Source organism: Solea solea, chromosome 12, assembly GCF_958295425.1.
Source record: "Solea solea chromosome 12, fSolSol10.1, whole genome shotgun sequence".
Lineage (NCBI taxonomy): Eukaryota > Metazoa > Chordata > Actinopteri > Pleuronectiformes > Soleidae > Solea > Solea solea.
In genome coordinates, this window is record NC_081145.1 from 5579002 (window position 1) to 5602692 (window position 23691).

At 40.4% G+C, this 23691-nt stretch overlaps 2 protein-coding genes across 2 annotated transcripts; both read left to right on the top strand.

Moving 5' to 3' along the window:
- The first annotated feature begins 9129 nt into the window (after window positions 1-9129).
- On the top strand, window positions 9130-16257 carry LOC131470262 (arylsulfatase A-like). Its single transcript, XM_058645969.1, has 8 exons — window positions 9130-9437; window positions 10471-10711; window positions 10822-11040; window positions 11769-11938; window positions 12135-12259; window positions 12451-12578; window positions 12677-12779; window positions 13972-16257. Exons 1-8 carry the CDS (start codon window positions 9139-9141, stop codon window positions 14265-14267), a joined length of 1581 nt encoding a protein of 526 aa, XP_058501952.1. The 5' UTR covers window positions 9130-9138; the 3' UTR covers window positions 14268-16257.
- A 63-nt stretch (window positions 16258-16320) lies between these two features.
- LOC131470263 (arylsulfatase A-like) lies at window positions 16321-22353 on the top strand. The gene is made up of 8 exons (XM_058645971.1): window positions 16321-16594; window positions 18668-18908; window positions 19133-19351; window positions 19655-19824; window positions 20545-20669; window positions 21186-21313; window positions 21414-21516; window positions 21931-22353. Exons 1-8 carry the CDS (start codon window positions 16371-16373, stop codon window positions 22236-22238), a joined length of 1518 nt encoding a protein of 505 aa, XP_058501954.1. The 5' UTR covers window positions 16321-16370; the 3' UTR covers window positions 22239-22353.
- The last annotated feature ends 1338 nt before the right edge of the window (window positions 22354-23691 follow it).

Sequence of the window (23691 nt, forward strand, 5' to 3'; positions counted from 1 at the left end):
TAAATAAATATGATAATTGAGGGGACGTATGTGGTAAGCTCTGGTGCCTCACAGCAAGAAGGTTGCTGGATCACGTCCCGATACAGGCCTTCACGTGTGAAGTTTGCATGTTCTCCCTTGTGTGTGCACAAGTTTTCTCCTACATGTCCAAAAACATGCAGAGGTTAATTGGACGCTCTTAATTGGCCGTACTACGTCAGCTGGGATTGGCTCCAGCGGTAGACAGTGGATGGATGAATAATTGAAGGGTTCATGTAAAGTGTTATCAAATACATTCAATGACGAGTATATTATAGAAAAAAAATGATATAATAAAAATAATGATATGCATGCATCCTGTGATTCACATATGCAAAATCTGGAGCTTCCTACCGTTCCTTTATTTATTTTTTAACATATATCGCCTCTTGCCTGTATCAGAACAGCTCAGTGCCTCATGATGCTCAAATGAGAAAATAATCATTAAGTCCGCTCATGCGGTTCGAACCGGTTACAGTTTGTGGCTCCAAAAGCATTAAGAGTGATATGGTCGCAGACTGTAACTAAACCACTGATGTTGCTAATGAAAGCCTAGCAATCCCGTTTGCATCTGTGACTGTGACATGTATGTATAATGTATGAACTGTATGTGATACATTAGGTTAACGAGAACATAGGTTAAAGTATGTTTTCTAACAGTGATATGGATGTGTGCTTTAATAAAAGCTCCTCTGTTGCTCATTTCAGTAACATGATAAGTGCAGGAGAAGGAACCCGAGTACTGTAAGTCAGAATTTATTCAAATCGACACAGTACTCAGTAACGAGAAGGTGGGGGTGCACTACAGTGCAGCATAATTGGCTCGCTATATATAGTATATTCCAATTACAAGTGATGACAATGCAAAATTCTAAATGAAATGGAAATAAAATAAGTTTCCATCTACTTTTGACAGCAGTGTTTGCATAAATTTTAAAAAGTGGAGGGACTGATCTTTATTATTAGACACCAGTGGCTGAAGCTTATAAATTCAAAGTTATTTACAATCAAAGCGGAGGATTCATCCCCAGCAAAAACTCAATTTTGAGGTTACGCGATGTTTCCCTCTAATCGCGCACACGTGCGTGTGTGTATATCTCTCAGGCTCATCCATCTGTGTGACGAGACCAGAGGTGATGCCTGAAAGAGAATAAATCACTTGTGGAAGTAGATTTGCTGTATGGCAGCAGACGACAGCCGGAGGGTACAGTTGGACTATGGCAGAGGGTTTGAGGACCACTCTTTGCCCTTTTTTTAAAGATAATATTACCAGGCAGTTGTGGAGGAAATGGTCGCCAAGCCAGGTCATGCTTATGACAAGCTGTCCATCATAAAAAAGCAGGGAAGTGGATCACGAGGGAGTGTTGCAGGGGCAGTTTATAACTGACTGTCACTGTGTGTTTGGGAAGCAACGTTAAGGTGGCAAAAGTACTTTTACTTAAAGTCTTTACTTAAAGGCCCAATGTGTAAGACAAAGTTGAAAGTAAATGAAGACAGAATAATTATACTTGAAGACAGAATAATTATACTTTTTCATAAGTGTACAAATATTACCCCAGGATGAGCCTTTTATATTGATATCAGAAGCCGCGTCAGCTCTACAGATGCAGCCATTTTGGACCACCATCTTTTTACATTAGGCCACAATAGCCAAACTAAAAATCTTTTTGAGTTTTGATGCTAAGTGAAGGCACAGTTATAGGTTGGTTTTCCACTACAAAAAAAGCACCTACTCAACATATCACTGCACGGCTGCATGAAACTGCGGTGACTTCGTTTTACACGCGACACACAAAAGAGTGACTAGTGACTTGTAAAACAGTTGCTTTCAGTGTAACTGAACCAGTACTTCCTCCATGACCGGAGCACATACTCCATCTGACACAGTCACTGGTCTGAAATACAGTGGCAGGGTTTGTGATGCTGCTCGTAATCTGCTCAGGGATTAACCCACGTTTTTTAGGAATGTTCAGTCTTTTTAACTGATCTACGGTTTGGCATTGTTCGACTTGATTCTTGTGTCGGACATCTCATCCTGTGACGGCACTCTGACCAATCAGTGGCCGGCAGGCTGGCGACATCTCGCATAGTAACTACAGTTTCAAGCGTGCTGAGTAGTAAATATTAAATGTGGCCATGCATAGATAATGCACTATTCTGTTGGTTTGGGGTTTTTTTTGGAATATTTTGTAAATTTTTTGTTTTGATAACACTGAGGTTAAAAGCGGCTTCAGTTTCTTCATGTTCATGTATATTTACAGTTTGCAGGCTGCACTGAGTGAAAGAGGAGGCGTTGCTCACAGTGGCAGTGTGACTTACAGCATGTACAGAACCCAATCAATAAATAAATACCCTCATCATGTGCTTTCTACCTAAATTAGCATGCTGTTTTTTTTGAGGAGTAGAAAGTACAGATATTTATGTTGAAATGTAGGGAGTAAAAGTCAAAAGTCTTAAAAAAAAACCAAAAAAACTGAAAAATGTAACTAGAAACTATCTAGCAAAAAGACACCACTCATCCTGACTGTAACGTCACTTGATTATTGTGATGATGCGGAGAACTTTGGCTCTACATTGGGTAAAATGAGAGCACCCATGTATGAGCCGAGCATGTCGACAAAAGTGCACATTACCCCGACAGGTACTCAAACATTTATGAGTTCTTCAGCTCATGTTACTCCACAGAGGCCTGTTAGATTTCATTGCATAATTCCGTGCTCTGTTCCGATGCCTGTGTTGTGCCAGTGAAGCTCTGTTTATCTGCCAGGTTGTGTTTCTATAACAGCTCCCTCAGCTAACAAGCCAGAATAACAATGACTTTTCATCATCAAAAGGACTAGTTGATCCCCAGTCATACAGGAGACTGATGCAAAACTGGCTCACACAACTGCTTCAAGTGAATAACTCTCGGGCTGTCTTCACAGAATTTTAGCTTGCAATCAAAGCCAAATGAAAAACCGTTTTAGTTCTTTTCTAAGACTGCACTGACAACAGTGTAATATTTATCTTAATGATGTGCACGTTGTCTGCATGAAAGCCACAGGACATTAATCAAGTTTTCCAATATAGCCTTTTTCATTATGATATCTTCTCTGAGAAGCAACTTCAAAGATGTACAAAATGTTCTGCTGTCAAGGCAGTGCTGAATGAAGGATTGTAAAGTGATTTTCAATCACATGTAATGCACACATGGGAACCCATGCATCATAATGGTACCCACTGGTTTGTGAACTACTGTGCTAATAATAACAATAATAGTAATAATAATAATAATAATAATAATAATAATAACAATAATACTAATAATAATAACAAACACCCATCTTTCAAACAGCAAATATCCATTACATCTCTATCTCTCTTGTATCATCTCTTGTATCTACTTACTGGATATTTTCTACTTTTCCAGACTATTCTCTGTAAAACAGAGAAGATTGTGAGTGAAAAACCCTGTAGATCAGCTGAAATACTCACGATCATGTTCGAAGTAACCGTGGCAAATCACTTTTCTCCCCCACTGTGATGCTTAATTTGAACTTTAGCAGGTGTTCTTGACCATGTCTACGTCCCTCAATATGTTGAATGCTGTCAGGTGATAGGCTAATTAGATATCTGCATTCACATGCAGTTGTACATGTGTATAATGTGTCCAGTGATTTTAGTTCTCCTTCACCTGCAACCTCCTATCAGTAAATTAGGTCAATACAATGCAGGATGTTATTTTCACAATAGGAAATGGCAGTTATAGGCAGAGCTGTTTTTACAGGAGTGAGGAAACTGCATGAATACATGAAAGACCAGCAGTATATGTCAGAAAGCTAAGCTGCAATTCAGCAATATCATATTCATAGTCTTGCTCGTTAAATTGTGTGGCATATAGACAGTAAATTCTGCTTTAGAAGAGATTGTCTGTGAAACTAAATCTCCCTCAGACACTGAAGCAAGACATACAAAGATATGGGGGGGGAAATGTGATCCAATGGCGCCCACTAGTGAAAAAACATTAAATGCATTTTGGAAGCTTTTTAACAGACGAGTGGTCCTCAAACATAACAGCATTAAACTTCACAGTTTAACTCACAGTTTCTGCTTGTTAATATTGTGTGGAATGACAAACAGCGAGAGGAGGACATGAATACAAATGGCCTGTCGGGGCTTGTTTACTGTTGACTCACATACCAGTGTTTACCTGCTGTTGCTCCTCTGAAGCAAGATAAACTCTCAGCGTGTGAAAACAAGTGAGCATATCTTATTCATAAGAGGCAGAGGCATGTAGGAGAGCAGGATGAAGAGGTGAGGAGGGAGGCTGGCCTCAGGTGTGGGCATGGTTTCTCTCTCTCCTTCTTTCTGTCCAGGGGATGAAAAGTAGATGTGGGAATCATTTTCTCCATCAGCTCTGCAGGCCTGTTTTGTTCCACACTTCCATCTGCCTGAAGCAAACACATTACCTTACACATGCACATATTTGTAAAGTGCACACAGATGAACACACACCCTCGACATGGGCTGGGAGAGCAGATGTTGATGATTTGCACACACCAACATAGGTTTGTGCAGCTATTCTTCCGAGGACAGTGCATTGAATTCAATTGATTTTGACACCCTAAACAAAACATTATCCCTAACTTTAGCCATAACCAGTTAATGACTAACCCTGACCTTAACCTAACCAGAATTCAAGTCTAAGAAATTAGGTTCTGCCTCATTAGGTCCAGGTTTTGTTCTCCATGAGGACTACTGGACCTGTGTTTATGTTAGTCCTAAAGAGGTAACAAATACAAGTACACACATACATTTGCACAGCATTTGTACTGAGGACACACAAGACCCCTACCCTAACCTTAACCGTCACAACAAAATGCTTAACCCTAACCTGACCCTAACCTAAGCTCAATCACTCTCACCCTAAAACCAAGTCTCAACCCTCAAAAGACCAAATATCACTCCCTATGTTCATAAACGTTTTGGTCCTCACAAAGATACAAGAACAGAAACACAGAATAATTATCATATTTCTATACATTTCAAGACTTGCATTGATTTCTGTTCATTTGGACAGCCTACCCCAGACCTTAACCACAACCAGTTAACGCTAACCTTAACCTACCCACAATTCAAATGTAAGACCTAAACTCAACCAGTTCCTCAGAAATTAGATTCTGCCTCATTAGGACCTGATTTGTTAGGACAACTGGTCCTGACAAGGTTAGGTTACAAATACAAGAACACATACACACATGCACACAGATGATGGATGATTTTTTTTTTTCTTTTCTGACATCAACATTAAACAGGGAAAATATCATAAATCTGCATTTGACTGATCAATCAAAAGTGACAATATCAAATAAGGTCTAAACATATTTATGTTTAGACCTTATTTGATATTGATTGATTATGAGCTGGTACTTGGTGCTGGAGGATTAGCAGAGCAGTGTCTGTCATGGCTCACTATGTCGCAAGAGTTACTAAAGTTGTGAAAGTGATGGCGATGTCCAACAAAAAATATTGACAATGGGGAGAACACCCTCGTCAGAGAGCTCATTTTGGGCCTGTGTCTGAACTAAGTGTGTTTGATTGGCTGATGCTTGGAAAGTTGACCATTTCTGAACTTGGTGGTGTATGCAGTGCACGCACTTCAACAATGGCAAATGGTCTGTATTTATTTTGTCCTTTTCTAGTCTTAATGAACGCTCAAAGCTCCTTTACAATACAGTTTTGCCATTCATCCATTCACACCCATTCACTCACACACGTGCAGTGCAATTTTCTATCACACATCTTTCATATTGCTCTACCACTTAGCTACCATCGCCTCAATCCGTCAATGCAGATCAGTTTGGATCAGATCAGATTTTCGAACCATGAACAAAGAGTGCGTTGGCGCTTGGACAGCGCATGCACAGACTGAATTTCTGCCGAAGAAGAAAATCTTCGATCTACGAGTATACCTGCATTCACGACGCGCAACACAGCCATGTGTGTGGAAGTATACCAGGGCCTTTACGCTTGACTCTGCTCCATTCAAAGTGATTGAGAAATGTCTCAGTTGACGACACAAAGTATGAGTGAGCTATCAGTTCTTCGATACCAATTGTGTATCAAATGGTATCAGTCATACCACACTTCCAGTGCTCACTGACAGTTCAGGGTTGCAATATGTTGTAATGACTGTAATGAAAATGTTATTGCATGTAACCCTGCTAATTATATTAGCAGCATTCTAGCAGTGCCCCAATGACATTCTGTGCTCGAGGCAACCTGCAGATGGTCATTTATCCACAGCAGGTCTCCTCATCCTGTTAGATAGGCTGTCCAGTAAACACCCTTGTGACTCATTAGTGGCAAAATCCACGGTCATAATCATAAATTAAGTTGTTTTTCTACTAATGAAGGCTGCATCTAGGAATTCAAATACAAACTACATCAAGCTTGATTTTAATCTCAAATGGTACGGAGGAGGAGGAATGTCAGTGACCATCAGTGGTGAGTTTTTACGCTAGAAAATCATTTGATGGATGTTTACGGTGGTGTCGTAAAAATACGCACTCCAAAACTGTAGGTGGAGCTCTGTGAAGAAAAAACACAAAGAAGCAACTAGACTTAGGTGCTGATAAAAGCGCTGATAAAATTGCATTAATATTTGTGGAGCCTCTGTTTCCTTCACACACACACACACACATGCACACAAGCTGCTGAATGTAGGTCAGCACTGTAGAGAGATGTGAAAGAGAATAGTAAATCAAAACTATCTATCAGCCAAATGTTTCCCTCAGGCTAATCGGCAGTGCTGGACAGCACACAAGCTAAATGCACACACAAACACATACAGTATGTGTATGTACATATATATATATGTATGTATATATATACATATATATATATATATATATATATACATACATATATACATATATAAACACACAGGACACTGTATTCACTTCAATTCATTCATTCAGCCTTCAAACCTTATCCCTAGCCTTGTCCATGACTAGGTACTGTCTAACCCTAACCTGAACCTAACCACAGAGTTCACATTACCTCTAAACCAGCTCCTCAAAAATAAGGTTTTGCCTCATCAGACCAGACTATGGTCCCCATGAGGACTACTGGTCCTGAATAATTACTGTTTATACCAGAAAAGGTCCCACAGCTGTAACAAATACAAGTACACACACACATGCACAGGCAAATGTGATATGATACATAATTCATCAAAACCAAAAAAGGCAGCTGTCATGTGAATTACAATAAAAGGCCTTGCACTCATCACTGAATCTGTTTGACATGTCTTTTTTAAAAAATGAAATATCTGTAAATCACCTGAGGGAAATGATGGAAAGTTAAACTTGTGTTTTGGTTCGATTTGTATGTATCCATGTCCTCATTTTACACTTGTCTCCTTCTTATGAAAACACTATGCCAGCTTATTTAAATGCATACAGCACCTTCCTTTTTTCTCTCCCCTGTCCACTCGGGTGAAGCACAACTCAGAGAATAAATAAATAGGCTCAGTACTTTGACTGTGGATTGCAAAATCAGCTGTGACGTCCACTTCTCCTGAAACCGGTGACTTGTGCTGCAATGCACCACTGATTTATTCCCCCTGTTGTTTGTGCAAATGACCATTTGTCAGGTCAAATTGTCGGCTGAAGTCAAGGTCAACATCGAGGACAGATCCTCAGCTGCAGGCTCAAACACTATCAACTTCAGTCAAATGATAAATAAAACATCAGACATGCAGGACGAGCTGGACAGTCAACACAAAGGGGAAGGTCACAAGATATACTCTTGTACACCCTTATGAGCACCTGTCATGTGAATGACTCAAAAGAATAACAATGAATTATAATTTATAAGTGGTGTGTGGACACGTTTTACAATTTGTTGCATAATAAGAAAGACACTTCAAATGCACCACAACCTGTATGCAATAAATACATAATTATATAACACATTTCCCTTTTTTTACCACTGTGATGAGTCTGTAAACAGATTATGAACCTCAGTCTACAATGTAAAGTGTACAGTGTATAATATGCTGTAAGAATAAAAAGAATGTGACAAAACATTGAAGTATTTGTGCTTTGCTGTTGTACAATTTTCCATGCATAAAAATTGCACACAGGCCGGAAGGATTAAGTCTCACACCTAGTGTGTTGCTTATCTTTTTTAATGTATTCAACTAGAGGCGGAGAGAGATGAATAACATAACATAACCACTGGAGTGGCTCAGTGGTTAAGACCCTGTGTGCAAAGACTTCATGGTCGCAAGTTCAACTCCACCCCTGGCAGGTTGTACTCAATTCCCTTGTGAGTCGCTTTGGATAAAAGCGTCTGCTAAATGACATGACATGTAATGTAATTCAAAAACTTTGAGAAGTTTCCCGTGTATACTTGCACGTTTTAAGTCATTTTAATTATGTGTAAGTTCACTGACTCAAATATATTTTAAGTATTGTACTTTTTCAAAGAAACATTTCTCTGTGTCCCATCTTCAGTGCAAAATGATGTGAAGAAGAACAAACTGGAGGTTCTCTGATATGTAGAGTGGGATTTTCTTTGGGTCATTTCGGTAAAGTCACTACAATGGTGACTTTGACCCTATTTGAATTGTAGACAAAATGACACATAATTCCTCCATACATTTTTTGAATGTCACATAACAACATGTTTTATTTTGTTACTGCACTGCAGAGTACATTTAAAAAAAAGTTAAATGTATTTATTTTATATTTATTTAAAATGTACTTTTATAGAAGACCTTTCTTTTTGTTTAACTGAGATTTTACTTTTAATTATATTTGTATTCACTTGTTTTGCTATCACGTTGTTCTAATCTCCTCACCATGTGTGTTTCTGCTATCACTGCATTCTTAATCCTCTTATTATGTGTATTTTCACCTGGGAAATCAGTTTGTGCTTATTTGCTTGGAAAAAATTGTAACGTGAGTCAAACTCCATCAAAAACAATCATTTAACTTTACGTGAGCAGAATATTTTAGAACTTACCTCTGCAGTTAACATATTTGTTCGTTGCTAACGTTGTGTAGTCCCAAAAAATAGTAAGTGAGACTACATTTCCTGGTACGTCATCTTCATGCGACGGTTTCCACGTTTATGCACGTGACGCTATGTTTTGGTTTATCTACGGCGGGTCCTCGAAACTTTCCGTGTTATGTGAACGACAGCAGAATGAATTCCACCTGCTTCCTCCTCTTCTTCGGCTTCTGTCTCTGCTTCAGCGGCGCGGCTTCACCGCCCAACTTCGTCCTGTTGTTCGCAGATGATTTAGGTTTCGGGGATTTGGGTTGTTATGGACACCCAACTTCGCTGACGCCGAACCTAGACCGACTGGCTGCGGGAGGACTCCGCTTTACAGACTTCTACTGCACCAGTCCTGCCTGCAGCCCGTCTAGGTAATTGACTTACTTCTAGGTATTTGACATCCCGTGTAACCCGTGTAAACCAATGTAGGACCCCACGACTTGATTACTACCAGGAATACACACACACTTATACACACATAATCTTGTACAGCTGTCTTAGTGAGGACACTCATAGACATAATGCATTAGCTTAACCTTAACAATCACGACTAAATGCCCAAATCCTAACCCTGGACCAAACATTAGCCTAAACCTCATTCTAACCCTGACCCTAAAACCAGGTCTTAACTCATAAACTGCGTTTTTATTAAGGTTTGACAGAACATGAGGACAAGCCAAAATGTCCTGACTTTCACAAAATATCTTTACTTCCTGTCATGTGGTCCACACAAAAGTACACACATACACAAACAATTATACAATGCTGACTGGTTATTTATTAATATTCTTTTCCACTTCTTAATTAGAGTCAAAAAAAATGTTTTATCGAAAGCAGGGGTTTTCAGAGTGTAAGACAGTTAGGACATAGTATCCCCACTTTTAAGAATACAAAATGGAGAACATGAAAACGAGGCCATCTGAAAACAACACTGGTATGCAGTGCTGCATTACTAATACCAGGAAGTAACTTGGGCTCTTTTTGTAAGTTAAGAACACCACAGTTACACTTAAGCTTTTCATTTTCATCAATTTCACCTGATTCTATCTATTCAGGTCAGACTCCTTTCTAAGTTCTTCTCTGTTCTGCTAACCGATTCCAGTTTAGCTCTTGAATTCATTAAATTGATCATAGGTGTGAGTATGAGAGCGGATGGCTGTTTGTCTCTATATGTGTCCCTGTGATGGACAGGTGACCTGTCAAGGGTGAGCCTGCCGTTTGCCCTATATCAGCTGAAACTGGCACCAGCAACCCTCATGTGGAGGATAAAGTGGTAGAAGTTGAGTGACTGAGCTGAGAGGATAAATTAGTATTGTGTGTGAACTCATTTGACAATGGTTTGGAATGTGACGAGTCATTTAAGTCAGCTCCTCCTGTTAAATGTTGGTAACTTTGGCTTGTCAGGGCGTCCTTGTTGACGGGACGTTATCAGACTCGCTCGGGCATCTATCCAGGAGTGTTGTACCCAGGCTCTGTGGGTGGTCTTCCCCTGAATGAGACCACCATCGCTGAAGTCTTGAAACCTCTGGGCTATGCTACTGCTGCCATAGGGAAGTGGCACCTGGGATTAGGAAAAAATGGGACATTTCTCCCAACGAGGCAGGGGTTTGACCATTTCCTGGGCATCCCCTACTCCCATGATCAGGTTAGTGTGATTGAAATGAATCAGTCTTTGAAATGTCATCTGATATGTATCACAACATGGACTATTTCTTTCTTTGTTTTAGTTAGTTTTTGTCCCTGTTCTATCCCCAGGGTCCCTGCTCGAACCTGACTTGTTTCCCTCCAGATGTGAAGTGTTTCGGAGTGTGTGATGTTGGTTGTGTAACTGTCCCGCTTATGTACAATGAGGTCATCAAGCAGCAACCAGTCAACTTCCTGGACCTGGAAGAGGCTTACAGTGACTTTGCAACCAATTTCATCTTCACATCAGTCAAGAAGAAACAACCTTTCTTCCTCTACTATCCCTCCCATGTAAGTAACAAATACACATACTCTCAGGTAACACTCTTTCTTGATAACAACCTGAAACTGGATCAGAGGGGTAAACAATCTGCATCGTTCAATTTAGACAGTTTTTTCCACCAGTTAGTCAGAACTGAAGAAGCCTCTTGGAAGAGAGGTGAAAAGTCTTCAACTAAACAAGCAAAGGAATTCCAGTAACCACAGAAAATGACAATGGCCTGGATGACTGAGAACCTTCACAGACAGCAACTGCACACTGAAATAAATAACACTTAGTTAAAATCCAGGGCCTTGACCTAAACACAAATATGTGTTTTTAAATTGCAGGATAATTCGAGAGAGATTTTCAATTCAAGGAAAGCCACAATGTTTCTGTATTTTTCAAATCTCGCCATTATGAAAAATCCAGTCTGATGTTTACTCACGTGGCCCCTCGCGCAGTCACACCGTCGTCTCCTCTTCTTCACTTCCTCTGACAATGTTTTCTGACAGCCGCCAATCTCCCTGCAACAAGACAATTAACCATCACAATGACTCTGAAGCTGTTAAATTCATGGAAAAATCCTGCATGGATCTGCTTTAACTCAAGTGACATCAAGTGAGAGGTAGAAGCTCAGTTTCCCACAAACTTGAATTCAGGGGAGTCACCCCCAGGACTGTGTCCACCATATATATTCCGCCCGTGCTGGTGAGAGTAGAAAGTACAATAATTGCACTTTGTGTGTTTCCTCCTCCAGCACACTCACTACCCACAGTATGCAGGTGAAGGGGCAGCTGGAAAGAGTCAAAGGGGCCCATTCGGAGATGCTCTGTTGGAGTTAGACAACACTATAGGAAACCTATTGACAACTCTTGAGAAGACAGGAGTGATCAACAACACATTGATTTTCTTTTCTGCAGACAATGGGTAGGTTTTCCACTTGTAGCCATGTTCATACTTTCTGTGTACTGATGTTTACATCTGCCCCCACAACCAATAGCTGTTGCTGTAGCTGTCTGCTTCAAGGTCCGGTTGCATGTTATCTTAGCCCTCAGTGCCTTCTTTCGTGATACAGAAAACTATTGTCTTTCAACCAGTTGCTGTGTTATTTTCGTCTCTGTAGACCTGAGCTGATGCGTATGTCGCGTGGTGGTAACGCTGGCCCTTTGAAATGTGGTAAATCCACCACGTATGATGGAGGCATGAGAGAGCCAGCCATCGCCTACTGGCCCGGCACCATCAGGCCAGGTTAGAACCCCATAGTGCAGTATATGGTACTGTCATTGTGCATGTGTCAGTCTCTTAAATAGACTATGGCATTGTCATGAGCATACAAATATGCAATGTGTCCAACTGTTTTTAATTTGTTTTAGTATTTATAGAAATACTAAAGTGAAATGAATGGACGGAATGGTCTGTAATCCATGTCTTTACCGTAGGTGTGACACATGAGTTGGCCAGTACTCTCGATATCCTCCCCACCTTTGTTAGACTGGCAGGAGCCGAACTGCCCAAGGTGATGCTGGATGGCGTCGATATGACTGAACTCCTTATCAAACAGGCGAAGGTAGAGGCATCATCATACAGCTCACTCAGCAGATATTGGAATATTGAGAAGACAAAGATCTTAACGATGTTTTTTACTTTTAATCCTTTTTTTTGCAGAGTAAAAGGGAGACAATGATGTTTTACCCCACAGATGCCACAGAGAAGCACGGTCTCTTTGCCCTCAGGTTGGGGAAGTACAAGGCTCACTTCTATACACAAGGTAAATAAGGTTTTATGGACACGGTTTGTTGAATCGAATAGATCTCGCTTCATCACGCAGCAGTGTTGGGTGATAATCATTCAAATTTTGATACTGTACCTTCTCCACATAATAAGAGAAAAAATATTATTGTTATTAATTAAAACTAACATTCAGTATCAACACTTTACACCACTTCACATTAACGTACAATAACAATATGGTAGCGTGGTAATAATTTTAACATTATAATATGATAATTACCAAATCTGATTTTAAAACATTGTAATGTTAAGTTATTGCACAGATTGTAGCCTACAGTAATTCCTATTACTTCAGAAATTGCATAGTATCACTGGAATATTATCTCCTTATTAACACACTGCTTTTACCAGGTTGTTACTGTACGGTAATGTAAAGCTTCCGCTTGCTCTTCGAGGAAACTGCCACCACACAAGTTCTATCTAAAAGAAAATGCGGAGAACAGCCCAAAGTCATTTTTCACATTTCTTTTAGAAGGTGTGCATCTGCCTCCTTCACTGCATATTTCCTAAACTAAACTCTCCACTCTGAACACTGCACCTGCTCTACTCCAGTTTCACCATCTCCAACTCCATCTTCGCCTCAGTCAACATGTCAACGTGTGTCCTCCGTGGTACAGAGAGTCAAGGGAGGTGCACCTCATAGGCTTTTATTCTGATTACTTGTGACAATGTAAACATAGGTATTGTTGGTGGAGACGTCAACTGAAACACTTCTCATTCACTTTAAATGGGAGGTGTCAAACTTTGCCAAACGGTATGGTGGTGTTGCGTTGCTTTTCTTGCACTTAGTGCAGCAAACATTCACAAATTTCATTTTAACTTCCCAAGCAACAATGCTAGCGACAACCCATCATATCAACTCTTTCTCTTTATGCAAGTATTCCAACGTGCATCATGTTTATGCTTTTAACTCTGTATTCTAGCCACATGGTGTTCTCAGACAAGACTATTCTCTTTGTTGCTGATGTTCAAACTTGACAACACTTTCCAACCACTCCTGCCAGTGGCCTCTATACTTGCCTAGTTGCCGATAGTTGCCTCCAGCAGTAAGCACTGGGTAAGCCCAGAGTCGAGCATTAATGTAACACATACATGGGGCATCTTCTTTATTGCTCAGCCCTATCACACAGTCACAACTGAGGTGGTTTTGATTAGTTTTTCTTTTACAGGTAGCATCAAGAGCAGTACAACGCCAGACCATGACTGCCCAGGGTCAGCAATTCTCAAGGCGCACGACCCTCCTCTGCTTTTCGACCTGGAGGCTGACCCCTCTGAGAACTACCCACTCCCTCTGTCGAAAAGACCCGAACTTCAAGCCGTGCTGGAGCAGATCGAGAAAGTCAAGCAGCAGTTTGAGGCCTCCATGGTGTTTGGCGTGAGCCAGATGTTAAAAGGACAAGACTCCAGTCTGGAGCCGTGCTGCAATCCTCAGTGTACGCCCAAGCCCAGCTGCTGCCAGTGTTGATGGCTATTCTTGTTTCATCGACTCTTAAACCCCTAAACTTTCATGGCGATTCATACTGAACAGTATAATTGGGACCAATCTTTTTACTCCATGAGGAGCTGATTTTTATTTGATACGCTCTCTGGCCAAATATTTTTTTACACACTTGAATTTGTGTTGCACTGCCTTTTATCTTTTGATGATGTAGTCTCAACACAACATTAGTCTGCAGTTCAAGATACAGTAGGTCTAGTGTTGTAGGCTACAGTGAGTCGTCTTTTACCTGGACGCTCAAGGGTTCAATTCCTGGCTCCTCTAGTCATGCTAATGTGTCCCTGGGCAAGGCACTTAACCCCATGATGCTGAAGAGATTGTCTGTGAGACTAAATCTGCCCAGACACTGAAGCAATACATGAAAGGGGAAATTGTGATCCAATGGCGCCCGCTAGTGAAAAAACATTATATGCATTTTGGAAGCTTTTTAACAGACTAGTGCTCCTCAAACACAACAGAATTTAGCTTCACAGCTCCACTCAGTTTCTGCTTATTCATATTGAGATTGGCTCCCGTGGCCCCTCATGAGGAGGATGAAGGGTAGACAGTAAATTAATTAATTTAGTTTTTTGTATTTGCTTTTCTCTGTTTGGTTGATTGGGTTATGTATTAAAAGATATATTTTGCAGTGTGAGAAGCCTTTCTCTCGCAAGTCTCACATAGACAACTGTGTGCACATGAAAAGGTTGTCTTTTTAGATTCTCACTCATCCACGCCATAGTTACCCACAACACACTGTCAGTAGCAACTGGACTTTTTATCTCTTCAGGTGTATCTTCAGGTGTGTCATGTGTGCGCAGAAAAGCAAAAGTGCTGGTGAAATTGCATTAATATTTGTTCACTGTCTGCCTCTGTTTCCTTCACCCACAAACAAAGCTGCTGAATTTAGGTCAGTACTATAGAGAGATGTAAAAGGGAATAGTAAATCAAAACTATCTATCAGCCAAATGTTTCCCTCAGGCTAATCAGCAGTTCTGGACAGTCTGTGAGATAAATGCTTACACAAATACACACATATACTATATGCGTGCACACACACGTTCAAACACAGGTTTTTGCAGTTAGTCTTAGGAAACACCCCTAACCTTGATCATAACCAGTAACTGCCTGACTGATGATTGTACTCCAAACAAGTTTCTCAGAAATCAGGTTTTGCCTCATCAGACCTACTTGTCCTGAAAGAGTTTATACCTGTAATCTGTAAAGAGGGAAGTGTTGTGTTTCGGTTTGATATATTCACATCCTCATTTTATCCCTCTTATAGACACACCATGCCAGCTTATTTAAATGCATACAGTGCCCTCCTTTTTCCTTTTCCGTGTCCAGTCGGGTGAAGCACGACTCTGAGAATAAATAAATAGGCTCAGTGCTTTCATTGTGGATTACAAAATCAGCTGTGACTTGTGCTGCACTGCACCACAGATTTATTCCCTCTGCTGTTTGTGCAAATGACCATTTTTCAGGTCTCAAGTCAAGGTCACCACTGAGGACAGCTCCTCAGCTGCAGGCTTTAACACTGTCAACTGCAGTCAAAGGATAAATATAACATCAGACATGCAGGGGAACCTGGACAGTCAACATAAAGGGGAAGGTCACACTATTAAATCAAAAACTAAACTAAAAAGGAAATGCAGCAAAGACCCAATTAGAGCACTTATAATAATAAAATAAAACTTATTTATAATATATAACTTAAAACCTACTTTCATATTATGTTTAATTTTTTTATTCACTACTTTTGCCTTCCTCTGACGTATGTTTGACTTTATGTTGTATGTTTACTTTAACCTCGGGAACCAGTTTTTAAGTGCTTATTTGCTTGAAAAATGTCATTACTGTAGTATAATTTGATGAAAATAATCATAGTAATTCCTGTGAGCAGAATATTTCAGTAGTCTTTCCACCTGTGCAGGTAACAGACGTGTGTAGTCCAATAGTAATAAAATAATAAAACATTTCCTAGTACGTCATCTTTATGCGACGGTTTCCGCGTCGATGCACGTGACGCTTTGTTGTGATTTATCTACGGCGGCTCCTCTGAACGCTCCGTGTTATGTGAACGACAGCAGAATGAATTCCACCTGCTTCCTCCTCTTCTTCGGCTTCTGCCTCTGCTTCAGTGGCGCGGCTTCACCGCCTAACTTCGTCCTGTTGTTCGCAGATGATTTAGGTTTAGGGGATTTGGGTTGTTATGGACACCCAACTTCGCTGACCCCGAACCTAGACCGACTGGCTGCGGGAGGACTCCGCTTTACAGACTTCTACTGCACCAGTCCTGTCTGCAGCCCTTCTAGGTAACACACACACACACACACACAAACAAACTCTTCTCCTGCCCACAATTGACAACCTACACCGTCATTTTTTACATAAAAACGTTGCTATGCTTGTTGTGTAACCCTGTGAGTTGTTTTAATTTTCATATAACCTTTGGTTCAAACCTCCCATTGACTCCCATGTTAAAACTCAGTCATTTCTCTGTCATCCGTTTTTCAAAAAATGTAAACTGTATCATCAACCGTTCTTGAAATATGACAGCTTTAAAATATGCAGCAGATGTAGATATACATATTTTTATAGTCCAAAATATATAAGCATAACAATATTGTTGGAGAGGGTACTAGCATAGTTGTCAAGGAGGTAGCAGCCTTTTCAGCCTATAGTAATTTGTCATATAGGGAGATATTGTAATGAATTATTAATTGATCGTCAACTATCTTGATAATTGATAATTGGTTGAGTGTTTTTTAAAGTATTAAAACAAGTTCTCTGATTTTTCCCAGAAACACCTTTTTTCTGGTTTAATGTAATCATTTTTAAACAGGAATTTAGAAACAAATCAACACACACACTAATAATAACTGTTACTTCACTTGGGCACAATTTCCAGGTGGACCCTAGAAATTACAGATAAGACTGCTGCGATTAGATTAATTCATTGATCATTTATGAAGATGACTGATGAGTCTTATGTAACTGTAATATCTCAGTGTGTTGAAAGTTGCAGCAGTAATATGTATGAAAAAACTATTTTTATCGCTCCTAAAATCGCTCCTCTTATTCTTTTTGATTCTTCTCACCAGAATAAAATAACCAATATAATACAGTATCTAATATATGTATATAGTATAATATATACAGTATAATATTGGTTATTTTATAACAAATGTGTTGGTAGGAGTGTGAGCTTCAAGTGAAATGCTATGCAATAAACTGGCAAACCTAAGTAAAGACCTGTGTATATTTATTGACAGTGTCATATTGATGTCAGTGTTGGGGACTCATTTGCCCCATGAGTGCGCCAGCTCGACCAACTGAGCTATCCAGACAGCACCCCACCTTCATCTGTCTTGACATGAAACAAATAACTTCCTGTGTGCAGTGCAGAGAAACACAAAGAGAGTCCTCTGGAGCTGATGATCAGATTAATTAGCATTGTGTGAACTCAGTTGACAATTGTTTGAATGAAACATACTTTTGTTTACATTTAAAAGTTACACACTACATTATTAATATACAGAGTTCCCTCCCACAGTCATGGCATTCCTGAAAAAAGGTTTTGAAATTAGAAAATATATCAAATATACAGGATATAATGCTGCAATCTATTTATAGTCTGAACTTGGAATTTCCAAGGTCAGGTTATCCAACTTGGAAACTCGTAGCAACCTCATGTAACTGTCATATTTGTTTCACAGTAAAATCAGCCGTACACATAGTACTGTTTCATGTTCATCTGTTGCTTTTTATGTGTGCCAATATTCAGTTAGTGGTCCACCTTACGCTGCGTGAATGTACGTCACTTACTTGTGTCACACGATACATGTAAGACATGTAGTACGCATTATGTGAAGTTAACAAGTTTTAACAGGATGTTAATTTGCTGAAATGCCAGACAAGGACGTTTTTAATAATGAGCGGCTTTCGGATTACATATATAGGCATGACTCTCAAAAGACAGATGTATCTCGGAGAATCTGCCAACGTTTTTTATCATTCCGGCTTTTCCCCCGCATGAAAACAACTCTTTGGATTCCTGAAAGTCTAAATGGGTTCCAGAGTGGGAAAATCTTAGTTTTCATGCAGACAACCACTATACGATTAATAGTCCAGACCTCTCTCTTGCATCTTGGAGCTTGCATTAGCTGTCGCTATCTTTATCAATGTTGTCATCCTCCTCTTATGTTTGGAGACTAGTTCGTTCGTGTGATGATAACTTTAATTTTCTGTCCTTAGTCCCTTTGGCTTGGTTCATTCTGTCTCTGTTTCTGTAATCGTCTGAGCATTAATTAATAAGAATTAACACAGTCCCCTTCCCAGTTCTTCCTGTTAAATGACAGCCTTTTCTGGTAACTTTGGCTTGTCAGGGCGTCCTTGTTGACGGGACGTTATCAGACTCGCTCGGGCATCTATCCAGGAGTGTTGTACCCAGACTCTGTGGGTGGTCTTCCCCTGAATGAGACCACCATTGCTGAAGTCTTGAAACCTCTGGGCTATGCCACTGCTGCCATAGGGAAGTGGCACCTGGGATTTGGGAAAAATGGGACCTTTCTTCCAACCAAGCAGGGATTTGACCAGTACCTTGGCATTCCCTACTCTCATGACATGGTTAGTGTGACTGAAATATAATCTGTGGTATGTATGACAAAATGGGCCCTGTGATGGACTGGCGACCTGTCCAGGGTGTACCCCGCTTTCGCCCTATGTCAGCTGGGATTGGCACCAGCGCCCTGTTACCTCATGTGGAGGATAAAGCAGTAGAAGATGAGTGTAACAAAAAATTGACTTGTTATTTCTTTTTCAGTTAGTCTGTGTCCCTGTTCTTTCCCCAGGGCCCCTGCTGGAACCTGACTTGTTTCCCTCCAGATGTGAAGTGTGTTGGATTGTGTGATATTGGCCATGTAACCATTCCACTTATGCACAATGAGGTCATCCAGCAGCAACCAGCCAATTTCCTAGACCTGGAAGAGGCTTACAGTGACTTTGCAACCAATTTCATCTTCACATCAGTCAAGAATAAACAACCTTTCTTCCTCTACTATCCCTCCCATGTAAGCAACAAATACACAAAGAGATAACTGGGTTCTCTGGTTTCCTCCCACAGTCCAAAAACATGCAGAGGTTAATTAAACACTCTAAATTGACCATAGGGGTGAATGGTTATCTCTGTATGTTGAGCCTGTGATGGACTGGCGACCTGTCCTGGGTGGATCCCTTCTTTTGCCATAAGTCAGCTGGGATTGGCCCCAGCTCCCCAAGACCATCATGTGACCATAATTGTTTTATATACACAGCTTATGTTGGTGCGACAGTCAAAATTACATTAATTGCACTTCTTGTGTTTCCTCCTCCAGCACACTCACTACCCCCAGTATGCAGGTGAAGGTGCAGCTGGGAAGACTCTAAGGGGCCCATTCGGAGATTCTCTGTTGGAGTTTGACAACACTATAGGAAACCTACTGACGACTCTGACGAAGACAGGAGTGATCAACAACACACTGATTTTCTTTACTTCAGACAATGGGTAGGTTTGCTCCCTGCTTTGTTTGTCATCTGTTCATTCATTGTCTGTCACTTTGTCCTGGAACCAATCCAAGTTAACAACGGGCGAAAGGCCGGGTACATCCCGAACAGATCGACAGTCCAACGGAAACATTTTCCAAACGAACAACAATTCACTCTCATATCTACTGTCAATTTGGTTCGGACTGGTATGAGAACATATGTTTGTGTTTCCATTATGAATAGTACCAAAATAACCAGCCCCTACCGTTCAATTTTTTGGCACCCTTCCTTTGGGGTACCAGAGTAAAATGGTAAGATCTGGCTCCACCCATGATATTCAGCTCATTGGGCGACAGAAAAACAATGTTTTTGGACTGTACCAAAGAGCGGAGTACCTGGAGGAAATCCACGGTTAGAACACACAGACCTAGTTGAACTGTCACTTAAACAGGCGACCCTCTTGCTGTGAGGCTGCAGTGGTAGCCACTTTTCTGTTGTCTAGTCTAAGGCCTGTTGTCTATTCTTGTAGTCACATTCATACTTTCTGTCTATTGATGTTTTCATCCGCCCCCACAACCAATAGCTGTCTGCTCAAAGGTCAAGTCCCATGTTATCGTTGCCCTCATTTAGATTAGATTCATTGCTTTCTTGTGACATTGAAACCGGTTGTATTTTTTAAATGTTGTGTTATTTTTTTTTTATAACAGTTCTAATAAAAAAAAACCTGTTATCTCTGTAGACCTGAGCTGATGCGCATGTCCCGTGGCGGTAACGCTGGCCTTCTGAAATGTGGGAAAGGCACCACGTACGATGGAGGCATGAGAGAGCCAGCCATCGCCTACTGGCCCGGCACCATCAGGCCAGGTTAGGACACCATAGTGCAGTGTTTCCCTAAATGTTTGTATAGGGACCCACTTTAAAAAAATGACAAAATATCATTAACTAATTCACAAAGTAAGTTGTGATGAGAGCAAATTTGTGGGCAAAACTCATATCTCAGTCTGATGGTAAAGTGTCTGATTCTGCATTCACATACCAGATTTTGTTTGATGACTTTTGACAAAGTTTAATCCAGATCTGGTCCAGATCATGGATTAAGCTCAAATCTAAATTTAACATGGGAAGTCCCTAGTTCTGATGTGTATATCTCAGCAACATCTTAACAGATCAGGATGAATTTTGTCATGCGTATGTAATATGGTATTAGCTAGAAGCAGAAAGTCTTCTGGATCCATTGGATGAAAATGTGAAAGTATGTATGTGAAACACAGGTGCCAAATGCCTTGGTGGAGGTCTGCCCTCTCTGATTGCTCTTCTTCGTTATAGTATTTATAGTAATACCATATGGACTTGTGTTTTTTCTGTAATTCACATCTTTAGGTGTGACACATGAGTTGGCCAGTACTCTCGATATCCTCCCAACCTTCGCTACACTAGCAGGAGCCAAACTGCCCAAGGTGATGCTGGATGGCGTCGATATGACTGAACTCCTTATCAAACAGGCGAAGGTAGAGGCATCATCATACATCTCACTCAGCAGATACTGGAATATTAGAAGACAAAGATAATGTATATTAATGTATTTAACTTTTAATCCTTTTTTTGCAGAGTAAAAGGGAGACGATGATGTTTTACCCCACTGATCCCACAGAGAAGTACGGTCTGTTTGCCCTCAGGTTGGGGAAGTACAAGGCTCACTTCTATACACGAGGTAAATACGTTTTTTTTGTGCCAAGAGGAAGCTCCATCACACAATAGTGTTGGGTGATGTTAAAATTTTGACACTGTTCTTTCTTTACATTTAATCTTCTTTACATGTTATTGCTACTAATTAAAAGGTATGTCATAGAAGGGGTACCAACATGAATTAAATTAAAAGACAAATAACAAAGGTCTGGGCCGAAAAGGGTTGTGACGAAAAGGGAGCTCAGGCAAAAGGTAAAGCTCTCAATCTGGCCAATTGTCATTCCTACCCTCACCTATGGTCATGAGCGATGGGACATGACGTCATGGCGATGGGTCAGGACCATGCTGAAATGGGTTTTTTCAGGAAGGTGGGTCTTTATCGCTCAGGCCTATTACATAGTCATAACTGAGATGGTTTTGATTCATGTTTCTGGAACAGGTGCCACCCACAGCGGTACCACACCAGACAAAGACTGCCCAGTATTTGCACTTCTCAAGGCACACGACCCTCCTCTGCTTTTCGACCTGGAGGCTGATCCCTCGGAGAACTACCCACTCCCTCTGGTGGGAAAACCCGACCTTCAAGCCGTGCTGGAGCGGATCAAGAAAGTCAAGCAGCAGTTTGAGGCCTCCATGGTGTTTGGTGAGAGCCAAATTTCAAAAGGAAAAGATTCCAGTCTGGAGCCATGCTGCAATCCTCAGTGTACGCCCAAGCCCAGCTGCTGCCACTGTAACAAATTGCTGTAAAAATACAGGACATTTTTGAACGTCCTCTATTTTTTAAATCTGTACTGTCCTTCATGAATACTGTAAATGTTGATGTTGTTGTGGAATAAAATTTTAACATCAAACTACTGCAAAATATTATGGTATAATTCAGTATTTTTTAATTTGTCGGTTGTCGGAGTCTTGGGTCTGTCCACTACTCATCTGAGTGAAATCCTGATCCATCAATCCACACATTTAGAAGTTAACAGATTAATGAATTAAGTCTACATAGAAAGAAAACCAAGACCACGATGTTGACCCTGCCAGCACCAAAATGGTTTGAAAACCTGCTGCTTGTTTCCTTTAACATGCAGTGATTCGTCTTCACCTGCTGAACAAGGTAACTGCAATAAAACTTACTCTGTTATGCCAGTTTGTATGTAATTTATGTTATAGTCTTTTCTATGTTTGTTTTTACTAAAATGACGTAAACCTTAGAGACTATTACTTAATGTTTCCTGTTGTTAGCCACGAGTATTCAGCTAACGTTAGCGTCGTTCACTTTAGCTGCTAAAAGGACAACATTTTAGAGTCTGTTAAACCAGTGACTATTATTTAGCTGTGAAGACCTGTAAACTACATAAAGATGATAACTTTGTGGTTTCCCTGAGTGGTCAACAGTTTGTAGAAACTATCTGGCCTTCACGTCACACATTTATCACCATAAAGATAGAAAGAGTAGAACTGTGGATAGCAAAGATTTAGCATGCCATATTGATTTGATGAGGTTGAATATTGAGTGTCAATAATCTCCCACTTAATATTTAATTCTGTGTTTTAACATTTTTAGGCACTTTGTCTGTGTGGTAGACTGATGACTTGTACCCTATGAGAATGAATGACTGTATGCAGCCCCTGTTATCCATACTTTTGAGTACATAGGACATGAACATGAACTTTTTCACTCACACACACAAGAATATATGTGAACAGTAAAGACAACAGTCGAGATTTTGGACATCAAGCATATATTTTATTCATAAGACCAGATCCATGACAAGGCAGAGAGATTTCCTTTTTTTTTGTCTTTTTTTTTTTTCTTCATTTTTATTTTTCCTCATTGAATTTTACAAGTCCATGTTTTTAAAGATACAAGATTGGATATGTTTGTTCCATCACATACTGTTTTGCTCTAGGTACACAGTGAGGAATCTTGTTATTGTAGTAAAGTCAAAAGTTTGGTTTTAAGTGTTTAAATGTATGTGTCAGCGGCTATACGGGACTACTTTATCCTCAGAGGCTGTTTCTGTGTAGTTGCACGTAAAGAAGGATTTTTAACAACATAGAAAATCATGATCAGAAGGTGATAGATATCGATCTGTGCCACGCTGTCGGAGTTGTAAGCAATCACTACAAAAAGCGAGACTCGGTGGTGACTTTCCGGTGACAGGTGACTTCGCCACTGTCTAGGTCTTAAACTGCAGATGGGTCA

Coding starts and splice junctions, on each gene's coding strand:
- LOC131470262 (XM_058645969.1), top strand. CDS start 9,139: ATGCACGTGACGCTATGTTTTGGTTTATCTACGGCGGGTCCTCGAAAC. Junction 10,712..10,821: donor TCCCCTACTCCCATGATCAG/GTTAGTGTGATT, acceptor TTCTATCCCCAG/GGTCCCTGCTCGAACCTGAC. Junction 12,579..12,676: donor TCCTTATCAAACAGGCGAAG/GTAGAGGCATCA, acceptor TTTTTTTTGCAG/AGTAAAAGGGAGACAATGAT.
- LOC131470263 (XM_058645971.1), top strand. CDS start 16,371: ATGAATTCCACCTGCTTCCTCCTCTTCTTCGGCTTCTGCCTCTGCTTC. Junction 19,825..20,544: donor TTCTTTACTTCAGACAATGG/GTAGGTTTGCTC, acceptor TTATCTCTGTAG/ACCTGAGCTGATGCGCATGT. Junction 21,314..21,413: donor TCCTTATCAAACAGGCGAAG/GTAGAGGCATCA, acceptor CTTTTTTTGCAG/AGTAAAAGGGAGACGATGAT.